General features: G+C 39.5%; 1 protein-coding gene across 2 annotated transcripts; it reads left to right on the top strand.

Moving 5' to 3' along the window:
- Positions 1 to 2155: 2155 nt before the first annotated feature.
- On the top strand, positions 2156 to 21756 carry VNN2 (vanin 2). Of its 2 annotated transcripts, XM_019028658.4 has the most exons (8): positions 2156 to 2226; positions 7799 to 7887; positions 8012 to 8142; positions 9524 to 9716; positions 12802 to 13090; positions 14031 to 14404; positions 15717 to 15887; positions 21096 to 21756. In XM_019028658.4, exons 2-8 carry the CDS (start codon positions 7834 to 7836, stop codon positions 21285 to 21287), a joined length of 1404 nt encoding a protein of 467 aa, XP_018884203.3. In that variant the 5' UTR covers positions 2156 to 2226; positions 7799 to 7833; the 3' UTR covers positions 21288 to 21756. The 2 variants fall into 2 exon arrangements, with proteins under 2 accessions (XP_018884203.3, XP_018884202.3); XM_019028657.4 differs by lacking the exon at positions 2156 to 2226 and having other exon boundaries at positions 7654 to 7887.
- Positions 21757 to 24842: the final 3086 nt, after the last annotated feature.

Below are 24842 nucleotides of genomic sequence, written 5' to 3'. Positions count from 1 at the left end.
TCGAATACCAAATCAATCAAGTAACATTACTGTATATTTCAAAAATGACAGCCATGAAATCAGTTATTGCATAAATACAGGTAGGTTTTTTTTCTTTTAAGAGAATTAAAGCCAGTGTAGATAAATCTTTCATCTGAGAATAGTACTAATACCTTTTCTTCTCCCTATATTTTCAGAACTTTTGGCTATGATTATTTCTTCTATTGTTTTCTGTTCTATCACCATATTTATTGGTTGGCTTTTGTCTCTTTCGTTTTACTTATCTGATAAAAATGCGAATGGCTTGGTGGTTCGTGTCTTGGTTGTTAGTGAGCTGGGTCCAGCCTGTAGTTCTGGAACACGATTTAGTGAGGGAGACAGGGATGTGAATTAGGAAGTAGGCAATCATCTCATGCAGTAAGACAGCTATGGCATTGGATCATATGCTTGCTACTGCATCTTCTGGAAAAACAGTATTATTGCAGTACAGCAACATTATTAATTGGAAAGAACTGCATGGGAAAGGAGGATCTGCCCACAGATTCTTCATTCATATAGCTGTGAGAATTAAGAATTTGTCTTAATAATAAATTTATTAAATTTATCTTTAACATCTTAAATTATCTTAATTTATCTTAAGATCTGCCCACAGCTTCTTCATTCATATAGCTGTAGGAATTTGTCATAACACAGCACTGAAAACTTTGGTGAGATGATTCAGAAGAGTGAGAATTTCCAATTGATATTGTGCATGAATTGATCTTTCCATATAAACAAACTCCATTCAGTAGAACTATGGCATACGACTCACATTTTAAGGTGTTTAAAAAATGCAGACAAATGCCAGACCTCCATTTTTCTGTTTTTGCATGTAGTCACTGTGGTTAATGTTTTAGCCTACAAGAAACTGAAGAAACAGCTCATAAAGAATTTCTTCCCCTACCGGAGCCTCTAAATTCCTGTCCTGTCAGCCTTCCCCAGAGGAAGGATAAGCAGGGTAAAGGAGGTGCTATGATCCTGCCCTGCCACCATGCCTGGCTGCCACCCAGAGAGGGAAAGGAGTAGAGCCATGATTCACTTTTCAGAGAGCTGCCAAGCTGTTTTCTAGAGTGGCTGTACCATCCTACATTCCCAACAGCAATGTGTGAGTAATCCAGTTACACAGCAGGTTGTTTAGCATGTTTTTTTTTTAAAAATAGAATGGTGCATGAAATAGGTGGAGTGAAAGCTTTTTATCAGAAAGAGAATCTGTGGTACAAATGGAGGGAATGCCATCAAGATTAGCAAGTAGAAACAGAATTTAAGTTCATAATTTTAGGAGAAACCATTCAGATCAGGTTGACCTGGAAGAGAGGAAACTTGAAAGACTTTGTGGAGACAGACAAAACAATGCAAACGTGAAGAAGTAGACGCATTGACATTCTTTTAACAAGACAGTAACCAAGGACAGGCGGTTATGTCACCAAGGCCTGGGTAAAAGCTGCCTTGGGCATGGCTCTTGTAATAGGGCCTCCATCTTGTAGGAATGAAGCAATAGTAATAATAGCAAAAATTATTCAGCACGTATCACCATTGCGCAGATAGAGGAAACTGAGGCACAGAGAGGGCACAAAACTTGCTCATAGTCACATAGCTAGGAAGTGGCTCAATCCCAGGCATTCTGAACCCAAAGTCCATGTCCATGTTAATTATTATTAGATACCACCATGACCCTTATAACTTACAGTGAGAAAAAAGCTCGCCATAACTAGATGCAGGACCATACACAATTTAGTTCTCTCTAACTTGAAAGACAGTCTAGAGTGGGATCTGCGTTACAGTAAAAGAATAATGTGCTAAAGAGAAAGACTATGACATGAATATGAGAGTCGACTTAGGCTTTGTAGGCTAGAGAATCTCCTGATTCTATTGCCGTGGTTCCTCTGCTGAGCTTGGTTCAGTAGAAATCGTGTCAATGCTCCTCGCCTGTGTCATCTGGCCCGTACAACTCCTTGAAAGAAAGGCTCAGGAATCAGAATTGCCAGGCTAGAATAAAATAGACACTCCTTCTCCTGCTGTCTGACTGAAGATGCAGCATCCTTGAACCAGCAGCTGCTGGGACTCTTCTCTGTCATCTCAAAGGGTATGGCCCACCCAGAAAGTGAAATCAAAACAGGAAGTCACCAGGGGTGACTGAAGGAGCAGAGGCCTTGGAAAGGAAAGCAGCTGAGATCCAGAGGAGTGGAAGGCTCCCCCTTGACTAAAGCTGTAAGTAGTTTTCTCGGGCTGCAAACATTATTTTTTCTTTGCTTCCTTGCTCACTGAAAATAAACAAGTGGCATTATTGGTGAATTGCTGTGACATTCTCATACCGATCAATAAGACATAAACTTTTCTATTTTTAATCTATCTTTTTATTTTTTTTAAGTCTGAGATTTCCATGATATTTTCTTACCATACCCTTTCAAACGCATGTCTCTCCAACTGCCTACATAAATCAACGAGTGACTTGGGTCCAGTTCCTGTGGATTTATTTCTGTGGTGACAGTCATCCCGACTTTACCAAAAGCTTTTAATTCAGTCAAGAGAATTTTTAATTTTTTAAAAGGACCGGTTGGTGAATGCAAGAAACTTTTGGCGGGGTTAATAGACTGGCATAGTGGGTGGACCTATGAGATTAATATTGTTAATATTTTATTTTAAGGAAGCAGGAGCTGTCGGAAAGTAGGGGAGGATGCTACTAACTCAAAGGGACTTCTGCAACTTCAACCCTAAGTTTCTGAGACAGGAAAACAGACATGTTGGTTGAACCATGTGAAATTACTTTTGCTAGGTCAAAAACAGTGATGATTGGCAATTTCATGTTGCACAAGCATTTCCATCTAGCAGTGCTTTCAGAGAATCCAAGGCTGTGATATATCATTACCTTCTCAGATTTGCTCTGTTTTCAGCTGTGTTCATTAGCTATCTGAAGCATTGAACACCCATCCAACTCTAAAGCTGGAAGATTACCTCATCTGAATGAGACCTGGCCCCAAAAGATGGTTAAAGTTCAGGCTGGTTCTTTTCAAGGCAACCTTGCCTTTTACAGGGCCTGACTCAGTCTCGCTAAAGCCATATGTAATACTCCAATGGTGTAGAGACAGAAACGTTTTTCTTTGCCATTAAGTACTTTTTTTGGATACAGTATTGTACTTTTTTGGTATACAGTATTAAGAGAAACAGTTTTAACACTGGAGCCTGGCTTTTCTGTCTATTGTTGCTTCTTATTCTTATTTTGACGTGTCACCCTTGCTGCCTGTGAGAATGTCATTGATAACAATACATGATATTTCCCATTCTTTGTTTCTCAGTTCACTTGTCATTTTGCATTCAGGAGAAGGGACAGAACAGGAAGTCCAGTAGCCAGTGTCAGAGCCTGGAGCAGCTCCTCTCCTTCCTGGGGTTGAGTTCCTTGGTTTTCTTGTTTCGCCTTTGCTACCCCACTGCAGTTTTTCTACCACGCTGGGTTTAGCATGAATCAGGAGTTGATGCCCAGGTACCCTGTCAACCCCATTTCATTCCAGCAGTTCTTGAGCACGGTCATCCAAATAGACTAGAATTTTAATTGAACAACAGTAGTTCTGTGGGCCTAACAATGAAATAATATTAAGCAGTCAGGATATTATATTACTAAATAGTCACTCACTTTTGTTAATTATTGTCATCTGCATTGTAGTCTTACAGAGGACTTTCACATATCTTTAGGAGATAGAGCAGGTGTGGTTACCTAAACTTTTAGATGAGAAATAGAGGTCCAAAGAAGTGGTGCAAAGCAGAAACTACACCCCTATGCTTACTCTTGAGAAAGTGGGAAAAAAATGAGGTTTTTAAAATTAAAGACCTAAAACCTAGTCCAATTGAACATTATTCTAACAGATGATCAGATTCACAATTAGAAACAAATATTTGAGCTATTACTGTTTTTCGTATATTTGTTTGTTTTTTATTTTTGAGAGAGTCTCACTCTGTCACCCAGGCTGGAGTGCAATGGTGCGATCTCGGCTCACTGCAACCTCCGACTCCTGGGTTCAAGCAATTCTCCCGCCTCAGCCTCCTGAGTAGCTGGGATTACAGGCGTCTGCCACCATGCCCAGCTAGTTTTTGTATTTTTAGTAGAGACTGGGTTTCACTATGTCGGCCAGGCTGGGCTCGAACTCCTGACCTCAAATAATTCGCCTGCCTCGGCCTCACAAAGTGCAGGAAATACAACCATGAGTCACTGCGCCCACCCCAATACTGTTTTTTTTTATGGTGACTCTTTGACCAAATAATTTTTAATTGATTTTAACTTTTTACCCCTTTAGCTAAGTTCATTAATCCCAAAATGGTAAATTAGGAAGTAGGCTCTTTTAGCAGTGAATTACAATTAATCAATGTTCCCTGTGGCAAAATAACCTTACTTTATTTTATAACTCAGTTAAACTAAAAATTTTAATCTTTACCTGATCAATCATCTTTATGAAAAGTCAACTATTGAAACTGTATGTCCTGAATTTGGTTTTTTACTTCTGAAGATTTAAAACAATATCAGTGACCTCTACGGCAAATATTTTCTTTACATCTCAGGGATTTTCCTATATTTAAATTGCTCCTTCATTTACTAACTTCTAATTCTTTTTTGCAATTACCTTTGTTACTCAAATTCTCAGTTTCAATGAGACAATTTTTAGATGCTGCAAATAAAAAAACAAAGGAGGGAATTTAGTCATCTTGATTTTATATCAGAAGTGATTTTCCCTTTCCCTGTTAGCCAAACAAAAAATCCAAAACTCTAATCAACATCATTTCTATCTTTTACAGCAGAGGACAGAGAAAAACATCCAGATTTGGGAACACAATAACAGTTATGATTGTCCCCACTTCTACTGCCAAAATTTTAAAACTGTTAACTCCTCCTCATCAGCTTACCTGACTACTTAAAAGCAAAAGAGTTAATTAAGTATTACTAATTGGTGATACTAGATCAATGAAGGTAGGTCATGGCCCAAATTGTACTTACGGAGTTGGAAGAGCTTAGTTGTTTTTATTAGGCATCAACTGCATCAGAAATTTCATTAGCACTTAGCAAATTTGCCTATGGTCTTCTTAAGGTGATCATTTTGAATTGGGTTCTTTAAAAGACATGAATGACTGGCTGCGGTGACTGACACCTATAATCTCAGCACTATCGGAAGCCAAGGTGGGTGGATTGCTTGAGCTCGGGAGTTTGAAACAAGCCTGGGCAACATGGTGAAACTTCCTCTCTACAAAAAATAACAAAAATTAGCCTGACATGTTGGTGCGTACCTGGTGTTCCAGCTACTAGCGAGGCTGAGGTGGAAGGATCACTTGAGCCTGGGAGGTGGAGGCTGAAGTGAGCCATGACCATACCACTGCACTCCAGCCTGAGCAATAGAGCAAGAGTCTGTCTCAAAACAAAAAAACAAAAAACAAAAAAACCCCAAAAGACACGAGTGTTCAGACACTCAGTTGCAGACATTAAAAGAGAGCACAGACACATGTGCTGTTTTGGGTATAAAGGAAAGACTCTGGAATCAGGAATGAGAAGCGAACATCCTGCTCTGTCGCTCTAGCTCTCTGTGCCTCAGATTCCTATCCTGTAATAAGTGGGCATTTGGGTTACATGATTTCTAAACTCTAACAGCACTCATAATCTATTATATACCAATCACCTATGCTAATTTACTAATTATACACTATATAGTATGGTTATATACTAACAGTCTATTATACAATCTGCTAAAAATTCATAAAAATATCTATCCCTTTACATTTTCCACAAAAGGGCTTGACCATTTTTCCTGAATTATTTTTAGTTTTCTGCTCTATAGAGATAAGAAAAGTTATTCCTTTAATAGAAACTTCTATTCAAAGCAGAAAATATGAGCAGATCTCATTTATAGCCTCTAGGCCCCATTCTTAACAAAACATTTATCTCAGTATGAAGGAAAGCACAGAATAAACTTTGTTTATTCGTACCTACCCTTCTATGCTGTCTAAAAGCACTTCCGTGACTTTTACCAAAGGGCTGGATAAAAATAAAACAAACCCTTTATTTGGTAGGATTGGGCCTGGGGAAGGGAGAATATGAATGTCCTAAGAAGGCATCTGAGATCACATCCTGTATTTGTTGTTATTATTATTATTATTATTATTATTTTTTTTTGAGACGGAGTTTCGCTCTGTCGCCCAGCCTGGAGCGCAATGGTGTGATCTCAGCTCACTGCAACCTCTGCCTCCTGGGTTTCAGCGATTCTCCTGCCTCAGCCTCCCGAGTAGCTGGGATTACAGGCGCCCACCACCACGACCAGCTACTTTTTGTGTTTTTAGTAGAGACGGGGTTTCACTATGTTGGCCAGGCTGGTCTTGAACTCCTGACCTCAGGTGATCTGCCTGCCTCGGCCTCCCAAAGTGCTAGGATTACAGGCATGAGCCACTGCACCTGGCCTGTTAGCATTGTTTTTAAACTCGTTGTTATTTGCTGCTAACAAAAATGTAAGTCACATCTTCTCCTTATTACAACACAGATGATCTTTATCACCAATCCTGGACTCTTCCCCTTCCCTGGCATCTTCCTCCAAAGCAGGGGGTGGGGAGGGAGGAAAAAGAAGGAGGAGAAGGAGTAGGAGGAGAAGGAGAAGTAGGGGGAGGAGGGGGAGGGAAGGGTGAAAGAGAGAAAGAAGGAAAGAAGCGGAGTCTCCTGAGGCCTGGGGCCCCTGAGCTGAGATTCCTCCTCTGGCCTAGGTGCCTCGGGGTATTGGTGCTGTAGGCACTAACTATACAGCAGTGAACAAACCAGACACAAAATCCTGCTTTTCTGGAGCACATGTTTTCAGTCCTTAATAGCAATAAGTAAGTCAGAGTGTAGATTTGGGTAAATTTTGTTCTCAATATTGTCCTGTGTTACATTTTCTTAGTAGTAAGTATTTAATTTTCCCCCCCCGTCTAAAAATAAACACAATGTAAGTGACTCAACACAACCAAAAAAATTGTTGTCAATTTTTAAATTTAATAAATGAGATATTTGTTGGGATGTGATTTTTTTACACGAGAGTTAGTTATGAGTTTCTATTAACAAAAGCTGGAAGTGTTCTATATTTGAATTCGGGTGTCTTTTGGAAATTCAATATTAAATCTTAATAGTACATGCTGTTCAATCCCTGTAATACTTTCTGATTGTCTTAAATGGACTGCAACTTTTCTTTCTTTAAAAGTGGTCAGATATATTGCGTTCTTAAGATTATAAAGTAGGCCAAGTGCAGTGGCTCACGCCTGTAATCCCAGCACTTTGAGAGGCTGAGGTGGATGGATCACAAGATCAGGAGTTCAAGACCAGCCTGGCCAATATTGTGAAACCCCATCTCTACTAAAAATACAAAAATTAGCTGGAAGTGTTGGCGCGCACCTGTAGTCCTAGCTGTTTCAGAGGCTGAAGAAGGACAATCGCTTGAACCTGGGAGGTGGAAGTTGTAGTGAGCTGAGCTTGCGCCACTGCATTCCAGCCTGGGTGACAGAGCAAACTCCGCCTCAAAAAAAAAAAAAGAAGAAGAAGAAGAAAAAAGATGATAAAGTAAAAGGCCAGTAACTGGCAGCCACATGTTATGCAAACATTCTCCCCTCTGTAAATACTACATGAATGTTATTTTTGCTTTCAGAAATCACTAAACCTTGGCCATGGTCACTTCCTCTTTTCCAATCTCTGTGGCAGTTTTTGCCATAATAACCCTGCAGGTTGGTACTCATGACAGTTTTATAGCTGCAGTGTATGAACATGCTGTCATTTTGCCAAATAAAACAGAAACACCAGTTTCTCAGGAGGATGCCTTGAATCTCATGAACAAGAATATAGACATTCTGGAGACAGCGATCAAGCAGGCAGCTGAGCAGGTATTCTCTTATTTCTGTTAATCATAATGTATACGAGGGGCATGGGAGCTGGTGGAAGACGAGAGAGCTGAATTGTCTGTGTTGTACATGGAAAAATCATTTTTATTTCGCTTGTTTTGAACAGGGTGCTCGAATCATTGTGACTCCAGAAGATGCACTTTATGGATGGAAATTTACCAGGGAAACTGTTTTCCCTTATCTGGAGGATATCCCAGACCCTCAGGTGAACTGGATTCCGTGTCAAGACCACCACAGGTATTTTAACTATCTTAGTCTTTTGTGCAAAAGTAACTCTCTAAAATGTGCACGTTCACCAAAGCAAAATGATTGCTCTTGAATTATCATATATGTGGTATATGTTATGGTTATATTTATCTCAACATTTGTCAGATTTTAAAAAATTGTACTTAGATACTATTTAACAATCTTTTGTGATTGAAAATCTTTATTAAATTTTGAGAAAATGTGTAAATAGGGTATTCCTGCAAGAAAAACTAACGGAAGAGATCTCATAGATACAAGTAGTAACTTAATTTCTGAAGTAGACAGTGGATTGTGTTAGGAATACATTCCAAAGCCTCTGCTGAAGGGACACCCTTTCAATATTATAGAGTCTCTCCATCCCAGAGTCGCTTCTTAGGCAGAAAGACTTCACCATGTATTTTCAAGTGAATCATAAGACCTTATGCTTTGAAACTGCATTTTCCTAGGCTCACAAAGCTAATTTTCCTGGGAAAAGGTTATCTAGAAACCTTCTAATATATATTAAAAATCTGGGTCCTACTGTCATCCTGGAGGTGTCAACGTGGCAGTTGCATGGACAAGTCTGGCATGAAAAGACAAAATTATATCTGGAGATAGAAAATCAAATGTCAGCATATAGATGGTGTTAAACACCATGACGAGTTCACCTGTGGAGTGAGTTAGAGAAGAGTTTAGGTATAAGGCTTGAGCACTAGGAAATTCTAGTGTTTAGACTTGGAAGAAAACGAGGAATCAGCAGAAGAGTCGAAGAAGAGCAACCAATAAATAGGAAAATGAGAGGGTGGGTCCAATAAAGAAGTGAGGTGTTTCCAGAAGGAGGTGTAATTAACTGTGCCAACTGCTGTTGAAAAGTTAAGATGAGATCAGGTAAAATGTGGGGGTCACTGCTGGCGTTAGTAAGAGTTTGGGTGATAGAGATAAAAGTTGGAGTGCTCTGAAAGAGAATGGGAGAGGAGAAACTGGCCAACAGCAAGAGGGACTGATCTTTTGAGGAGTTTTGCTTTAAGAGAGAGATGAGGATTAAAGCAATATTTGGAAGGGCATGTTTGGAAGGGTCAAAAGAGGTTTTAATTTTATTTTTTAAAGATGGAAGGTACTAGAGGATATTTCATTGCTGATGGGATGTTTCAGTAGAGAGGAGACCCTTGATGAGGCAGGAGACCGAATAATGAATTTCTGTAGCAATAGATACGGTGTGGGAAGTATTCATCAAGTGTATCATCATCTGTGGCTTTTAAAGTATGATATTTTTAGGCATAGTTTTTGTATTGACTTAAGTTCCACTTAAGTGGTTACAGTTGCTATCATTTCCGTATAAAGTGACTAAAATATTTTTTTAAAATTGAAATTTCTTAATTATAATTTGGTTTAGATTTGGTCACACACCAGTACAAGCAAGACTCAGTTGCCTGGCCAAGGACAACTCTATCTATGTCTTGGCAAATTTGGGGGACAAAAAGCCATGTAATTCCCGTGACTCCACATGTCCTCCTAATGGCTACTTTCAATACAATACCAATGTGGTGTATAATACAGAAGGAAAACTCGTGGCACGTTACCATAAGGTAAGAGAGAGGGACGGACGTGTAAAATGGAGCGTGTTGTGAGTGGTCAATGCTGGGTTTAGGAGTTTGAATTTCATTCCCTATATGATACAATATTACTAGAGGGTTTTTTTGTTTTGTTTTGTTTTTTGTTTTTTGAAAGTGGGCAATAAAGAAAATGACACTTTGGGCTGGGCGTGGAGGCTTATGCCTGTAAGCCCAGCACTTTGGGAGGCTGAGGCAGGTGGATCACTTGAGGCCAGGAATTTGAGACCAGTCTGGCCAACATTGTGAAACCCCGTCTCTACTAAAAAATACAAAAATTATCTGGGCGTGACGGCACATGCCTGTAGTCCCAGCTATGTGGGAGGCTGAAGCAGGAGACTTGCTTGAACCCAGGAGGTGGAGGCTGCAGTGAGCCGAGATTGTGTCACTGCACTCCAGCCTGGGTGACAGAGGGAGACTCTCAAAAAAAAAAAAAAAAAAAAGAAAGAAAAAAGAAAATGACACTTTGGAAAAAACTACTCAGAAAAACATGTAGGCAGAGAACTGTTAAAAAAAAAAAGTGTCATGATGGTCCAGGATTGAGATAAGCTTTTTGCACATATAAAACAAATAATTTTAACATAAAAAAAGATACTAAGGTGACTATAATCTGGGCACTGTTTCAATAATTTTATATTTTTTTAGAGACAGGGTCTCACTGTTGCCCAGGCTGGAGTGCAGTGGAGCCATCATGGCTCACTGTTAACCTCAAACTCCTGGGCTCCAGTGATCCTCCTGCCTCAGCCTCCCAAGTAGCTGAGACTGTAGGCATGTGCCACCATGCTAATTTTTAAATATTTTTTTGGAGACAGAGTCTCACTACATTGCCCAGGCTGTCTTTGAACTCTTCACCTCAAGCAGTCCTCCCACCTTGGCCTCCCAAAATGCTGAGATTAGAGGCATGAGCCACTGAGCACAGCCATAATCTAAATACTATTTAATATTGAAATGGTATAAAGATGTTTCAGAATTGTATGAATCAGCTTCGCATAAGTTAATTTGCTATCAAACCACAAAATACCTTATTTTCTACATCAGCTAATTTAATTACCATCTTATAGATTTAAGATCAAACCATAAAATATTTACTTTAAATTCTGAATTGAAAAAAGGAATCAAATAACCTTTAAGTCATAATTTTATACTAAACTAGGTAGAGAAAGAAAGCTGGCCTTTTAAATGGATATGTGTGATGTACAGGCAGTATGAATGTCCCTTCTCCACACCCAGATATTTTCTAAGCATCTTAAATTGTAGCCTCAGAATCTTTGGGGTGGAGAAATTATCTCCTGGCAGTCTCAGTCAAAATATAAATATTAATTAAGAGGAGGGGTGTTAAACCAATGGTTTTCAAATGATTTCGATCATGGACCCCTATTGGAAAAAATCGTTAACGTAAGTCCTCAATATATGTATTTTTGTGTGTGTAGTTATAAAGTACAACAATTTCAAAACACTTTCTTCATAATTTTGTGGATTTTGACAGCTTCTTTTCATATATATCACTGCACTTCACTTTCTTCTTAAAATGTGTCTCATAGTAAAAATAGAAAGGTCAGTGCTTCCATTTTCTTGCTTGGGAGGTTGTTTGCATTATTTGTATTATCTTTCAATGCAGTTTATTTGCAGTAATCATTTGAAGCTATTTTGCCATTCTGTAAATGTGCAGGATGGCACAGTGCACTGAATGTGGACAAACTAGCAAGGAACCTGCAGTTACCCTGTGTAAGTTGAGAGGCTCTCACTCTTCCCTGAGGGTACCTCAGGGACCGTTTGTAACCCATGACCTCTGACATATGTGAACCTAATGAGAATACCTTTGTCGATCAATTCCTTTTTTTTTTTTTTTTTTTAGGCAGAGTCTGGCTCTGTCATCCAGGCTGGAGTGCAGTGGCACGATCTCAGCTCACTGCAACCTCTGACTCCCAGGTTCAACCCATTCTCCTGCCTCAGCCTCCTGAGTAGCTGGAATTACAGGTGCATACCACCACACCCGGCTAATTTTTGGATTTTTTAGTAGAGACGGGGTTTCTCCATGTTGGCCAGGCTGGTCTTGAGCTCCTGGCCTCAAGTTATCCACCTGCCTTGGCCTCCCAAAGTGCTGGGATTACAGGCATGAGCCACCTTGCCTGGACCGTCAATTCTTAAAATAGGAGTAAAGTTCAATTTCTTTTCTATTTTTTAGATATTTTTTCTACACTGCAGACCATTTTATTAACTGTTGACTCCATTTATTATATTAGACTAAGTTTTTTTTGAGTTTACCTAGAAGGAATTGGGGAATTAAATACATTTCTTTCTATGGTAATTTTGAAAGGTGGGCAAGAGTCACTGAGATTACTTTGGATGGGACACTGAAGAGAGAGATGACATCTCTCACCTGACTCACAGGTATTTATTATGCATCTATTAATATTACGTTTCTAGGCACCAAGGATTCAAAGAAGAATAATGCACGTTTTTTAACTTTTAAGAAGCTTATAGGGCCAGGCGCTGTGGCTCATGCCTGTAATCCTAACACTTTGGGAGGCCCAGGTGGGTGGATCATGAGGTCAGGAGATTGAGATCATCCTGGCTGACACGGTGAAACCCTGTCTCTAGTAAAAATATGAAAAAATTAGCCGGGCATAGTGGCATGTGCCTGTAATCCCAGCTACTCACTTGAACCCAGGAGGTGGAGGTTGCAGTGAGCCGAAATCATGCCACTGCACTCCAGCCTGGGTGATAGAGCGAGACTCCGTCTCAGAAAAATAAAATTAAATTAAATTTAAAAAAAGCTTACAGACTTTGGGGTTTATGGGGAGGTATTTGGCTCTTAACTGAGAGAGAGGGAAAGAGAGAGAAGGGAGAGAGAGGAGATGAGAGAGATGCTATGGACATATGTTACATATTCCTCCACATTTTCCTTAGAAATTTACTTCCAATTGCCAGATTTATCCGCTTCCTAGGAGATTCCCTGCAGTTGACCATAGCCAAATCTGTTACCAACTTGGAGGGTTTTTATGAGTCATTTCTTCAACAAACAAGGCTTTACTAGTTTTCTCCTATCCATTTGTTGTAGTACCACCTGTACTCTGAGCCTCAGTTTAACGTCCCTGAAAAGCCGGAGTTGGTGACTTTCAACACCGCATTTGGAAGGTTTGGCATTTTCACGTGCTTTGATATATTCTTCTATGATCCTGGTGTTACCCTGGTGAAAGATTTCCATGTGGACACCATACTGTTTCCCACAGCTTGGATGAACATTTTGCCCCTTTTGACAGCTATTGAATTCCATTCAGCTTGGGCTATGGGAATGGGAGTTAATCTTCTTGTGGCCAACACACATCGTGTCAGCCTAAATATGACAGGTAATTCATGACCAGGTTAGGTTTCATCTTATATTTTTAAGTGCAGAGAAATGAATGCCTCAGTTATGACTTGTATTAATTTTTTGCTTGTTGGAACTTCTTACTGTGTTTGTCATAGTTTCATAATAGAAAAAAAAGCTAGCACTTGATTATAAGCTATGGTTATACTAAGACCTTTATGTGTATTATTCATTTAATTATTACAATAATTATATGAGACAGATAGTGTCATCCCAATTTTGCAGATGAGAAAATTGACATACAGAGAGTGCAAGTAATTTGCCAAACGCTACCCAGCTACTACTTTCCTCAGTGGCCATGGAAGCCTCTATATCTTGCCCTTTGTCTCCTCATACGGCTGCATGGCATATCCTCATGACATGGCTGCTGTCTTCCTCTAGAGCAATTAGTGAGAGGGGACAAGAGAGAAAAGGGAAGAAGCCACATTGCTATTTATGACTAGTTACCCACCATTACTTCTGCCATGTTCTATTCATTGGAAGTGAGTCACTAAGTCCAGCCCCTGTTCAAGGGGAAGGAATTAGATCCTCCCACCGGAAAGAAGAATTTTAAGGAATTTTTGGATATATTTGAAAACCACCACAATGAGGAATAGGGGAGAATTTTTATTCCCTTTCCTCACCTTTCAGGAACTCCTGACTACGAAGATTTTTGTAGTTGGTTTAATTTTCCATAATGCTAATAAATAATGCTATTATATTTAAGGTTTAATTGAAATGAGACCAAGGAATGTTTATTTTAATCTCTTCCATTAGAGAATAGAAGTAGTTAGGTGTTCAGTGCAATTAGAAACATGTATCCTCTCTCATCGTGACTAATATGGTGGCGTGATCACATGCCCAATTCTGGTGGGGAAATTGGCAGTTTTGGTTTTTTTTTGTGTGTTGTTGTTTTTAGAAGACTTGTCTTTTATTCACAGGAAGTGGTATTTATGCACCAAATGGTCCCAAAGTGTATCATTATGACATGAAGACAGAGTTGGGAAAACTTCTCCTTTCGGAGGTGGATTCACATCCCCTATCCTCGCTTGCCTACCCAACAACTGTGAATTGGAATGCCTACGCCACCACCATCAAACCATTTCCTGTACAGAAAAACACTTTCAGGGGATTTATTTCCAGGGATGGGTTCAACTTCACAGAACTTTTTGAAAATGCAGGAAATCTTACAGTCTGTCAAAAGGAGCTTTGCTGTCATTTAAGCTACAGAATGTTACAAAAAGAAGAGAATGAAGTGTACGTTCTAGGAGCTTTTACAGGATTACATGGCCGAAGGAGAAGAGAGTACTGGCAGGTAATTTCAGTTCAAATGAAAGGGCATTCAAGTGAAAGGTAAATTCCAGGTTAACTTTTTATATTTGTTCCAGAAAACCAGGTGCTTTTCCTTGGCTTGACTCCATGCATTGATGGCAACACACACACACACACAACACACACACACACGTGCATTTATACATGTACATACACTGGGATAAAATATTTACAATGGGAATTAAGTATAATCTTATTGCTTGCTTTAAGCATATTTAAAAAATTATTAACCAAACCATGATGACTTTCGATTTGACTAATAAAACAGCCTACTGTGGAGAACATCAGGAAGACTTCCTTAAGTGGGTTTGCCAACATAACTAAATTATAAACAGTCTTATTTTCACTTGCAAAACTAACAGTAAATAGAGATACTACTTTTATTTTAGTTTCTCTTCTAATCAGATGTCCTGGTTTTTGTATAGCTTTCTTTTTCTTTTCTTTTCTTTTCTTTTTCTTTTTTTTTTTGAGACAGAGTTTCACTCTGTCACCCTGGCTAGAGTGCAGTAGCATGATCTCGGCTCACTACAACCTCTGCCTCCCAGGTTCAAGCGATTCTCATGCCTCAGCCTCCTGAGTAGCTGGGACTACAGGCGTGTGCCACCACATCTGGAAATATATATATATATATACACATATATATATACACACACACATATATATATATATACACAAAATATTTTAATAGAGACGGGGTTTCACCATGTTGGCCAGGCTGGTCTCCAACTCCTCACCCCTGCTGATCTGACTGCCTCGGCCTCCCAAATTGCTGGGATAGCATGTGTGAACCACCACAACTGGCCTTATATTGCTTTCAAATGACAAATTTTAAAGATGAAACTTTTTGTAGAATGTTGGCTCTGAATTTGTATTTTCCTATTATACTCCATGTCCCACTGCCTTCTTCTAAAGAAAAGGATTGGGAAGAGAGGTGAGATTAAAGGGTGGAAAAAATTTTAATATCCTTTCAGCTTCAGTACTCTTCAGTACTATTGTTGCCCAAAGATCTCCACTTCATTGAGCTCAATGCCATCATCTGACATACCAAACTAATGGTTTAACTCTAATTCTAAACTGACTTCTTTCTCTTAATCCACTTGTTATTTAGGAAGTGGGTTGATTCTGAAGTCACTGGCCATTTTTAATAAAGCAGTTAATTATTAGAAACATGATCCAAATCCCTTTTCAGAGAAAGATAATGTTTGCTTCGCTGTGGTTAAAAACTAGGGCAACATTTCTGGTACGAGTAACTTCAATGTAAGGCATTGCGTTTTATCTGCGTTTGTTCCACATAGGTCTGCACAATGCTGAAGTGCAAAACTACTAATTTGACAACTTGTGGATGGCCAGTAGAAACTGCTTCTACAAGATTTGAAATGTTCTCCCTCAGTGGCACATTTGGAACAGAGTATGTTTTTCCTGAAGTGCTACTTACCGAAATTCATCTGTCACCTGGAAAATTTGAGGTAAGAGGAGTTTTATGAGTATTTTCATTTTATATGTTCTCTGAAGTCAAGTAAAACAAGCTATAGCCACTCTGCCAGTTAACTTCTGCTGTGTAACAAATTTCCTCAAAACCATTTCTTTAGCCCTGGTTCTGTGGGTTGGCAATTTGAAGTTGGTGTAGGTAGGCTGTTTTTCTGGTCTGAGATAGGCTCAGTTGACGTTGGCTGGGCTCATTGTGTCTGCCATTGGCTAGTGGGTTGATTAGGACTGACCAGTTTGTGATTGCCTTGTCCTGGACAGCTGGGATTATTAAGGCCATCTCTCCCCGTGGTCTCTCATCTTTCAGCAAACCTGAGCTTGTTCACATGTTAGCTGAATGAGTCCAGGAGTATCAAGAGAAAAAAAAATCTTCGCAAGTTCTTTGCAAATCTCTGCTTGCACCGTGTTTGCAAATGTTGCATCAACACAGGAAGTTACATGAGCAGTGGTGATTCAAGTGGTAGAGAAATAAAGAACTCAGACCTCTCAATGGGAAGAGCTATAAAATCGCACGGCAAAAGGACATGGGTCAAGGAGGGGAAAATATTGTGATCATTTTTTCAATTTATAACAACTAATTATAAAATGATGATACTTCATTGGAAGAACATAATAAAGAACATACCTAGAACTGTGAGTCTGAGATACCATTCATTGAAGAATATTTGTTTATAGATTTTTAATTTCCTTTGGTCACAAGTGAAGACAAACAGAATCAGATGTTTATTTCACATTTTTATTTTAAACAGAGTCTTGCTCTGTCACCCAGGTTAGATAGAGTGCAGTGGCATGATCATAGCTCACTGAAGCCTCAAACTCCTGGGCTCAAGCAATCCTCCTGCCTCAGCCTCCTGAGTAGCTAGGATTTAAAGTCATGCGCCACTGCACCCAGCATTTGTTCATAAATTACACTGGCTGTGGCTAATTAATTCACAAATTAAGCTGGCTTCAAATTAGAATTATGACTCTGCAGGCTTATATCTGCTAATATACAACACTTGCACACATGCACATACACGCATACATACACATATTCCAGTGGTTTGAATATTAATGTCTTCTCTGAATTGTGGCAAACAGTGGCAGGGTTTCAGTAACTAGAGTGAAATCATTGCATATCCTATAAAATAGGGTCCAAGTTAATTCAATCAAGGCATCAAGTAAGGAAGTCTTTAAAATTGCAGATTGCTTATGGTCATGTATCTGTATCTGCTGTGTTATCAGAGTGGAACATATCATACTTATAAAAATACTTAATTCTGTGAAACCAACAATTTAACATACAGTGTAACCTTAAGGCCATAAAATCCAAAGATCAGGAATCCTTTGCTGCCATAGGACCTGTTTAGGTAGAATCTCATGAGCAAATTGAGGCTGGAATAAAAGCTGAATTGCCAACTACAGAAAATCATGATTAAATCTACAGCAAGGAGTCTGGGGCTAAAATCCAGTAGCTAAAAGGTGGCTGGACTGACATAAATATCTATCTGAGATCACTTCAAGGAAGTGAGAGAGAGAAATCAGGGTCACCAAGGTAAACTTAGGAGGACATAGGGTCTAGCCATATTGATGCGTTATATTCTGTAAGCCTGAAGATTTAAACTGAGCACACAATCTAATTTTCTGGTACTACTTTGCCACTTTTTCCATGTCTTGTACTCATAGAAATCTATCTCTTTGAGGAATTGTCCCAAAGTAGGACTGAACATTTACCTGATGAAACTACTTCATCCATGGGAGAAGGACAAAAAAAATGCTAGAGTTTTCCAAACTAGGTTAAAGGTCCAAAGCCAGAAATACCATTTCACTCTTACTCTGAACCACATAAGTGTTTGAAGGTGGATGGTGATAGTGCATGAAGAGTTGGAGAACGTAAATAATTTATTCCTTTACTACTTCCTTTCTTTGTTTTAAAAATTTCATCCCAAATGGCTTCAGGCAGTTAAGAAGAGTTAGAGAATGATACAAGAGAATACATGTTTAAATGCTTAACTCCATAGTATTTGTACATCTCAACTCTTAAACATTTTTTTAAATTATTTTAAATTATTATTATTATTTGAGATGGCGTCTCGCTGTGTTGCCCAGACTGGAGTGCAGTGGTGCGATCTCAGCTCACTGCAAACTCTGCCTCTTGGGTTCAAGCGATTCTCCTGCCTCAGCCTCATAAGTAGCTGGGACTACAGGTGCATGCCACCACGCCCAGCTACTTTTTGTATTTTTAGTGGAGATGGGGTTTCACCATATTGGCCAGGCTGGTCTCGAACTCCTAACATCTAGTGATCTGCCACCTCGACCTCCCGAAGTTCTGGAATTACAGGCATGAGCCACCATGCCCGGCCTTGTTTTTAATTTTTGTGGGTACATAGTAGGTGTATATATTTATGGGTTACAGGAGATATTTTGATACAGACATGCAATGTGTAATAATCACATTAGGGTAAATGTGGTATCAGTAGGTCTCAACTTTTAATGATTCTGTGAACTTGTCATGCTGTATCCCATCTCTGGTTCCTTCTTAGATGGAAGGAAGGAGGGAAGGGGGTATAGCACCTACCGTTTAAATTGGGCACGTGTAATCATCATTTGGATCTTGTCTTACCTGCTCCAGACCATTTGCAGAAGAAGGAAATGAGATTTAGATTGTATTACACCACAAAAGATATGAAAGAGCCATGTGACAGCTGGCAGGGAGGGTCTTTGGAATTGTAGTCCCTTGGAGGGAGCATCATGGTGAGGGTGAGGCAGGTCTTTATTTTAAAAGTGTAGATTCTCTGTGGCATGACTTTCACTGAAGTTCATCAGGTTCTAAGGAACAGATACTAATCAAATTTGCAAGATAGATAAGCGAGAACACCAACTTGTTATTTTAAAAAATAGCTTCCCTTAGCTGGGAACAATGAACTGTATGTCAAGGAGACTCTTCATTGGCAAATCCTCTCAAAAGTACAAATGATAGATCAGTTTGTTTTGTGAGTGCAGAATTAAAACAAAAGGAGTTGGGCATTCTTGGAAAAGATTTCCAAGAACCCACGGAAGCCTGAGGCAATGTGATTCTTCTCTTTAGGGCTGGTGATCTAAAGACCATGTAGGATCAAGGTGCCCACTTTCCTCAAAAAGAGCCAAAAAAAAGTCCAATAACCCATTCTTGGTTTTTTTAGTGTTTCTTTTCTCTAGAGACCTTGCAGGGCATGGCCCTTCTGTGAATATGTTGTTTCTAGAGAGAGCAGTCATAATATTGAAGATGACAAATGTTTTACATCAGTCATGCTCATTATGGCTTCTTGAGTAGCTTCTCAGTTCTGTTGATGGATGCACACTCTCTCCGTAGATATTTACACGTTATCTTAGAGGATCACTATTGCAGAGATTTCAACAGACTTGTTGTGTATCCTCAACCCCCACCACCACTTTAGTTTTATGTTAAAAGGGTGGTGTTACTCACCATGCCCACACATGTGGAAACATCTTGCTTTAGCACCTTAGGCAACTCTGGTGTATTGTCAGAAGCACTGGCAGAGTCTGTTCTCTGTAACTAACTAGTTAGATAACCTTGGGAAAGTCACTTTACCTCTGAATTTCCTACTCATAGAAGAGAATATTTTCCTCACTGATTTGGTGAGGATCAAATATGATAATGCATGTGAAGGCACTTTGTGAATGGTGAAGTACAATCATTATCTTCTAGGATATTTAGTCATTTTCTCCTTCCAGTTGTAAAGCATCTATTTTCCTAATTTTCAATTTCTTCTCCACTCCAACTAATTTCCCAATTTTCAATTTCTTCTCCATTCCAACTCCATTTCCACAACTAATGGGTTCATTTTCTTTTATTCTTGTTCTGTTTATTGACTGTCTATGCATGTTTCCTTCTGTTCTTGTTCAATTGCTTTGTACGCATTCCTCTCTTACGAAAACTCCACTGTGGCTTCAGGCTAGATCTAGTCATTAATGCCTTTCACAGTCTGATCTCCACCTTCCTCTGATCATATTCTTTCTTCTGTTCTTCACCAATCTTCAGGGCTAGCCAGTGGTGTGATGTAACTTTAAACAATTCCTTCTCTGAGGTAGAAAACAAAAAGCCCTGACTTATGGAATTTGCCAATTTTCATTGTGTCAATATTCCCACCATGATCCCACCAGCTTCAAGAATGGACCTGTTGGCAGAGTTTGATAGCTCACGCCTGTAATCCCAGCACTTTGGGAGGTTGAGTTGGGAGGACCATTTGAGGCCAGGAGTTCGAGAACAGCCTGGGCAACATGGTGAAGCCCTGTCTCTACTAAAAATACAAAAATTAGCTGGGCTTGGTGGCACGCCCCTGTAATCCCAGCTACTGGGGAGCTTGAGGCAGGAGAATCACTTGAACCCAGCAGGCGGAGGTTGCAGTGAGCCAAGATCATGCCACTGCACTCCAGCCTGGGTGACAGAGCGAGACTCCATCTCTAAAAAGGGGGAAAAAAAAGAATGGCTGTGTTTAACAGCCAGCTGTCCAATTTCCTGGAAATTTAACAATCTGTTCTCATGAGCCTGTGCACCACTAGCTCCAGCACACCACTGGTTTTAACCAATCTAGAATGAGAACTCACATTGCCTTGATCTGTCACACACACTTCTGTCTCAGAATGAGCCTTTGCTGATTCAATGTCCACTTCCCACAATGTCTTCCACCATACAGCCCTTGAAAGAAATTCCTAACAGCTTGAGTTTTTGGCAGCTTGTGTCCCACTCCGTGAAACAGACCAGTTCAGTTTTTTTTTTTTCTCAGACCTCCTAGCACTTACCTGTTCTCTTCTCTGATACACTGATAAACTGATTTCTCTCTTTATGTTTAGAATCCGCTCCATTTCACCATTAGCTCTTTAGCTTCTTGAGGGAAGGATGTGATGTATACCTCTCTGGTTCTTGATTGTCTTGCACATAATCGAACTCAATGAATTGCTGCTGCTGATTTTGACTTTCCATTAATGGTTACATTTGACTGTTGAAACTAAAATCTTGGGCCCTCTTGAATTGCTCTAGTCTTCATTGTGTAGTAAATGGCTGTCCCCTGCCCGGCCTACTTGCTGTATCCTCCTAAATCAGAAATGATTTGACTATATATTATATCTAGGATGGTTTCAAAATGATAAATCTGCTTTTAACTTGTATGTTAAGAAAGCTGACTGTACTTTTCCCACCTTTTCTTTAGGTGCTGAAAGATGGGCGTTTGGTAAACAAGAATGGATCATCTGGGCCTATCCTAACAGTGTCACTCTTTGGGAGGTGGTACACAAAGGACTCACTTTACAGCTCATGTGGGAACAGCAATTCAGCAATAACTTACCTGCTAATATTCATATTATTAATGATCGTAGCTGTGCAAAATATTGTAATGGTATAGGGCATCTCTTTATCACTCAGCTTCTGCATCATATACTTGGCTGAATGTGTTTATCGGCTTCCCAAGTTTACTAAGAAACTTTGAAGGGCTATTTCAGTAGTATAGACCAGTGAGTCCTAAATATTTTTTCTCATCAATAATTATTTTTTAAGTATTATGATAATGTTGTCCATTTTTTTGGCTACTCTGAAATGTTGCAGTGTGGAACAATGGAAAGAGCCTGGGTGTTTGGGTCAGATAAATGAAGATCAAACTCCAGCTCCAGCCTCATTTGCTTGAGACTTTGTGTGTATGGGGGACTTGTATGTATGGGAGTGAGGAGTTTCAGGGCCATTGCAAACATAGCTGTGCCCTTGAAGAGAATAGTAATGATGGGAATTTAGAGGTTTATGACTGAATTCCCTTTGACATTAAAGACAGTTTGAATTCACCTAGTTTTCTGTGCTAATGTTTATCAGGAGATTTACTTTCCAATCAAAAGGCAATGTCGACATTTATTTCTACAGTGAACGTAGTTTTGAGTGCTAGAAGAATTCACGGCTATTCCAAGTTCATATCAAAGGAGACCTGACCCAGGGCACTCATAGCCCCAACTGTCCCACCTTAAGGCTATGGCATAATTTAACAGGCAGAAATCTCATAACACAAAGACCATGACAGTTAAAAGTTACACTATTTTCAGCATTTGGTTGACTTTTTACAAAATACACATATTCCATGCTACTTGAAGTAAACTAGTATATTTGTTATTGCTCATTTAATTCAGATACTCTTAAAATTAAAGAACTGATTTTGAATTTTCAGATTTATTTTCTGATTTTTATCTCCCAAAGTATTTTTAAGTTCATTACTTTTACATAAAAAAACAATTGAAGCATTTATCTTTTGTTTTTACATATTGTCATAAACCTACTTATGGATTTGATTTTAAAATTCTACCAAAATACACTAGAAAAGTAAGATTCCTTTTATAATCTCGTGGTTAGTATTAAGAGAAGAAATATGGAAGTTAAGCCACACTTGGTATTTAATTTTGAGAAGAGCATACATATTCCCTATGTTCAGCCTTGGGACATCAAAGATGGCAATTTTAAAGTTGTAATGAACGTGCGTTTGTGTATATAGTCCAAATCATATAATCATCAAAGTTTTATGTTCTTTTTTCTTTCTTTTTTTTTTTTTTTTTTTGAGACAGAGTCTCACTCTGTCATCCAAGCTGGAGTGCAATGGTGGGAGTTCAGCTCATTGCAACCTCCGCCTCCTGGGTTCAAGTGCTTCTCCTGCCTCAACCTCCCAAGTAGCTGGAATTACAGGCACCCACCACCATGCCTGGCTAATTTTTGTATTTTTAGTAGAGATGGAGTTTCGCCATGTTGGCCAGGCTGGTCTCGAACTCCTGACCAGGTGATCCACCCACTTTGGCCTCCCGATGTGCTGGGATTACAGGCATGAGCCACCATGCCTGGCTTCTTTTTTCTTTTCATGAAGTATGGGACATTTAAAATTTGCCAAGTTTTGCTTGAGGAAGTTAGATGTTGTGCAGTGGTTTTGCAGCATGTATTTTGGCTCTTGGGCAATGACGTTTCATTTGCAGAAATTTAGATGTTGATTGAAAATCAACAGCTGACCTTAAACAAACTGGTTTGAGTAAAATACAAGCAAGGAGCTCCTTTCACAGAAAGGGACAGTTCTGATTCAAGCTTGGAGCTGTCAGCTGTACCTCAGTTTGTCAAAAACAAAAACAAAAAACAAAAGCACCAAGTGGCAAGGAAATTAAAGAGCACTTAATGCTCTACTGTAAAATTGCCTGCACCACATTTTAACCCGTCTCCACCGTGGTTTCTCACAAACATTTTATTTTATCAAACAACCCAAGCATAGTTTCATTTGGCCTTAATATTTCTTTGATAACTATCTTTCATCCCATTTTATTTTTATTTATTTATGTATTTATGTATGTATGTATGTATGTATTTATTTATTTATTTATTTATTTATTTATTTATTTATTTATTGAGACAGAGTCTTGCTCTGTCGCCCAGGCTGGAGTGCAGTGGTGCGATCTCGGCTCACTTCAAGCTCCGCCTCCCGGGTTCACGCCATTCTCCTGCCTCAGCCTCCTGAGTAGCTGGGACTACAGGCGCCCGCCACCACGCCTGGCTAATTTTTTGTATTTTTAGTAGAGACGGGGTTTCACCTTGTTAGCCAGGATGGTCTCCATCTCCTGACCTCATGATCCGCCCACCTCGGCCTCCCAAAGTGCTGGAATTACAGGCGTGAGCCACCGCGCCCGGCCTCATCCCATTCTAAAATTTCATGTTAGTTCTTGAGTCCCTTGTGGTTCTGGAGATAGTAAACAAAGCTCTTATTTTCTCCTATTTGGCTTTCATTAGGCTTTTTTCCTGAAATGCTCTTTTACAACTTCCTGGTTACAGCCCCCTGTATTACAAAGTCACATGCTCAGTAGAAGCCTTCTCTCAGGGCTCACTACCTAGCCTTCCTTCATTCATTCAGGAAGCATTGATCACCTACTATATCCCAAGCACTAAGTACTGAGACAGTGGTCTATGCATTCTCTTTGCTCCCTTTGCCACTCTGTGACATTGCCCCCTTTGATATGATCTATTTCCGTAATTTCTATGATATGCTCACAACCTGCTTTGCAATTACACTGCCCCTACTTTCTACTTTCTTTGCATTTTGACCTGTCCTCATAGTGTTGGCTCATTGCTCTGTACAGGTGATTTCTGTCAGCATTCTTTCTGTTTTGGCCTCTTTCCTAAATTCTTTTTACATTTCTAACTCCATTCTGACCGTCATTCCAAGATAGTCCATGGGTGATAATGTTCTAAAAGATATCTGAGGCTGGATGCCTGCTTAGGTCAATATGGTTATTATACCCACACCCACACTCACATGCTTACACTGAGCCACACGCAGCTACTTCCAATGAAAGCATTCCTGGGAAGACATTTGGATAAAGAAACAGGGACAACTGTGAAGAGGATTTCTTGAGTATGCAAATAAGACAGAAAGTACTTGGAATGGGAAAGAAAACATGCCTGTAATCCCGGTACTTTGGGAAGCTGAGGAAGGAGGATTGCTTGAGCTCAGGAGTTCAAGACCAGCCTGAGCAACATGGTAAAACCCTGTCTGTACCAAAAATACAAAAAGCCAGCCAGGTGTGGTGGTGTGTGTCTGTGTTCTCAGCTACTCGGGAGGCTGAAGTGGGAGGATCACTTGAGCCTCTGAGGTCAAGACTGCAGTGAGCTGTGATCACGCCGCTACACTCCAGCCTGGACAAAAGAGCAAGATCTTGTGTCCAAAAAAAAAAAAATCAACAATTTATTTGAGAATTTCTAGACCACGTGAAGCTAAGTCAAAGGAGAAAAATAATGAGAGTGAACTGACTAATTTCAATTTACCTGTCTTCAAGAATTCTGTGACATCTTATTTTGTTTGAATATGGATTGAACAACCCTGCTAAAAGCTTTGATCAGTTATGTTATAAACCTTTGCTTCCCTGTTCTGTTTCATTTTGCATTTCAGAAATTA

The sequence above is a fragment of the Gorilla gorilla genome, chromosome 5 (genome assembly GCF_029281585.2).
Source record: "Gorilla gorilla gorilla isolate KB3781 chromosome 5, NHGRI_mGorGor1-v2.1_pri, whole genome shotgun sequence".
Taxonomy (NCBI): Eukaryota; Metazoa; Chordata; class Mammalia; order Primates; family Hominidae; genus Gorilla; species Gorilla gorilla.
Note: the sequence above shows the minus strand (reverse complement) of the source record. Positions and strands in the feature narration are given on the sequence as shown.

Excerpts from the sequence above, each read along its gene's own strand:
- VNN2 (XM_019028657.4), top strand. The coding sequence starts at position 7,675 with ATGGTCACTTCCTCTTTTCCAATCTCTGTGGCAGTTTTTGCCATAATA. Across the intron at positions 7,888-8,011 it reads TCAAGCAGGCAGCTGAGCAG|GGTGCTCGAATCATTGTGAC; the intron begins GTATTCTCTTAT and ends TGTTTTGAACAG. Across the intron at positions 13,091-14,030 it reads TGTCAGCCTAAATATGACAG|GAAGTGGTATTTATGCACCA; the intron begins GTAATTCATGAC and ends TTTTATTCACAG.